The sequence below is a fragment of the Acanthisitta chloris genome, unplaced genomic scaffold (genome assembly GCF_000695815.1).
Source record: "Acanthisitta chloris isolate BGI_N310 unplaced genomic scaffold, ASM69581v1 scaffold33183, whole genome shotgun sequence".
In the NCBI taxonomy this organism is placed as follows: Eukaryota; Metazoa; Chordata; class Aves; order Passeriformes; family Acanthisittidae; genus Acanthisitta; species Acanthisitta chloris.
The window spans coordinates 4,109-4,784 of NW_008663778.1; the positions used below are offsets into that span (position 1 = coordinate 4,109).

General features: G+C 59.5%; 1 protein-coding gene across 1 annotated transcript in view; it reads left to right on the forward strand.

Moving 5' to 3' along the window:
• The first annotated feature begins 470 nt into the window (after nucleotides 1–470).
• LOC103798816 (peptidyl-prolyl cis-trans isomerase FKBP1A) overlaps nucleotides 471–676 on the forward strand; it is a 3,059-nt gene continuing 2,853 nt past the window's right edge. Inside the window, exon 1 of the mRNA XM_009071098.1 lies at nucleotides 471–586. Coding sequence (XP_009069346.1) covers nucleotides 476–586 — 111 coding nt within the window. The 5' untranslated portion in view covers nucleotides 471–475. The remainder of the gene's footprint in view (nucleotides 587–676) is intronic.

Below are 676 nucleotides of genomic sequence, written 5' to 3' on the forward strand. Positions count from 1 at the left end.
TTGGGAAGGCTGGAGGCCAGTTGCAGCCTCCAGGTCGGGCACCAGAGCATCATCAGTGGTTTGGGAAGCCTGGCGAGGAACGAGAGATGTGTTTGCTGGTGGGACAGAAAGCGCCAGGTCAGCTCCTGCTGCCTGAAAAATGGCTGGCAGCAGTGCTGTGAGGTGGGCAAGGTTTCCTTTCCCCCTCCATCTGCATCCCATGTTAGTCCTTGATCCCAGCCCAGAGGACAGCTGCTCTTTGGGCCAAAACAAGAGCCATCAACCTGCCCCAGGCTGGCTGATACCCCCAGGGATTTCCCCTGCAGGGCCCCTGTGCAGGTGTTTCCCAGAGAAAAAGAGGCTGAGCTGAGACACATCTTTGACTCAGAGCCATATGAGCTGTCCCAGGGGTGACTGTCACCCACTCAGGCTGCCAGGTCACAGCGCATGGCTCTGTCCCTGTGTCACCATCATCTCCCTCCCTCTCTCCCCAGGTATGCTGGAGGATGGGAAGAAGTTTGATTCCTCCCGCGACAGGAACAAGCCGTTCAAGTTTGTGATGGGCAAGCAGGAGGTGATCCGCGGCTGGGAGGAAGGAGTCGCTCAGGTGCCTGGAGCTCCTCCCCTCGTGCTCCCCGTGCAGGGCTGTGCCGAGCTGTGCACCAGGAGACGCAGCGTGGGCAGCAATCACTGTGTG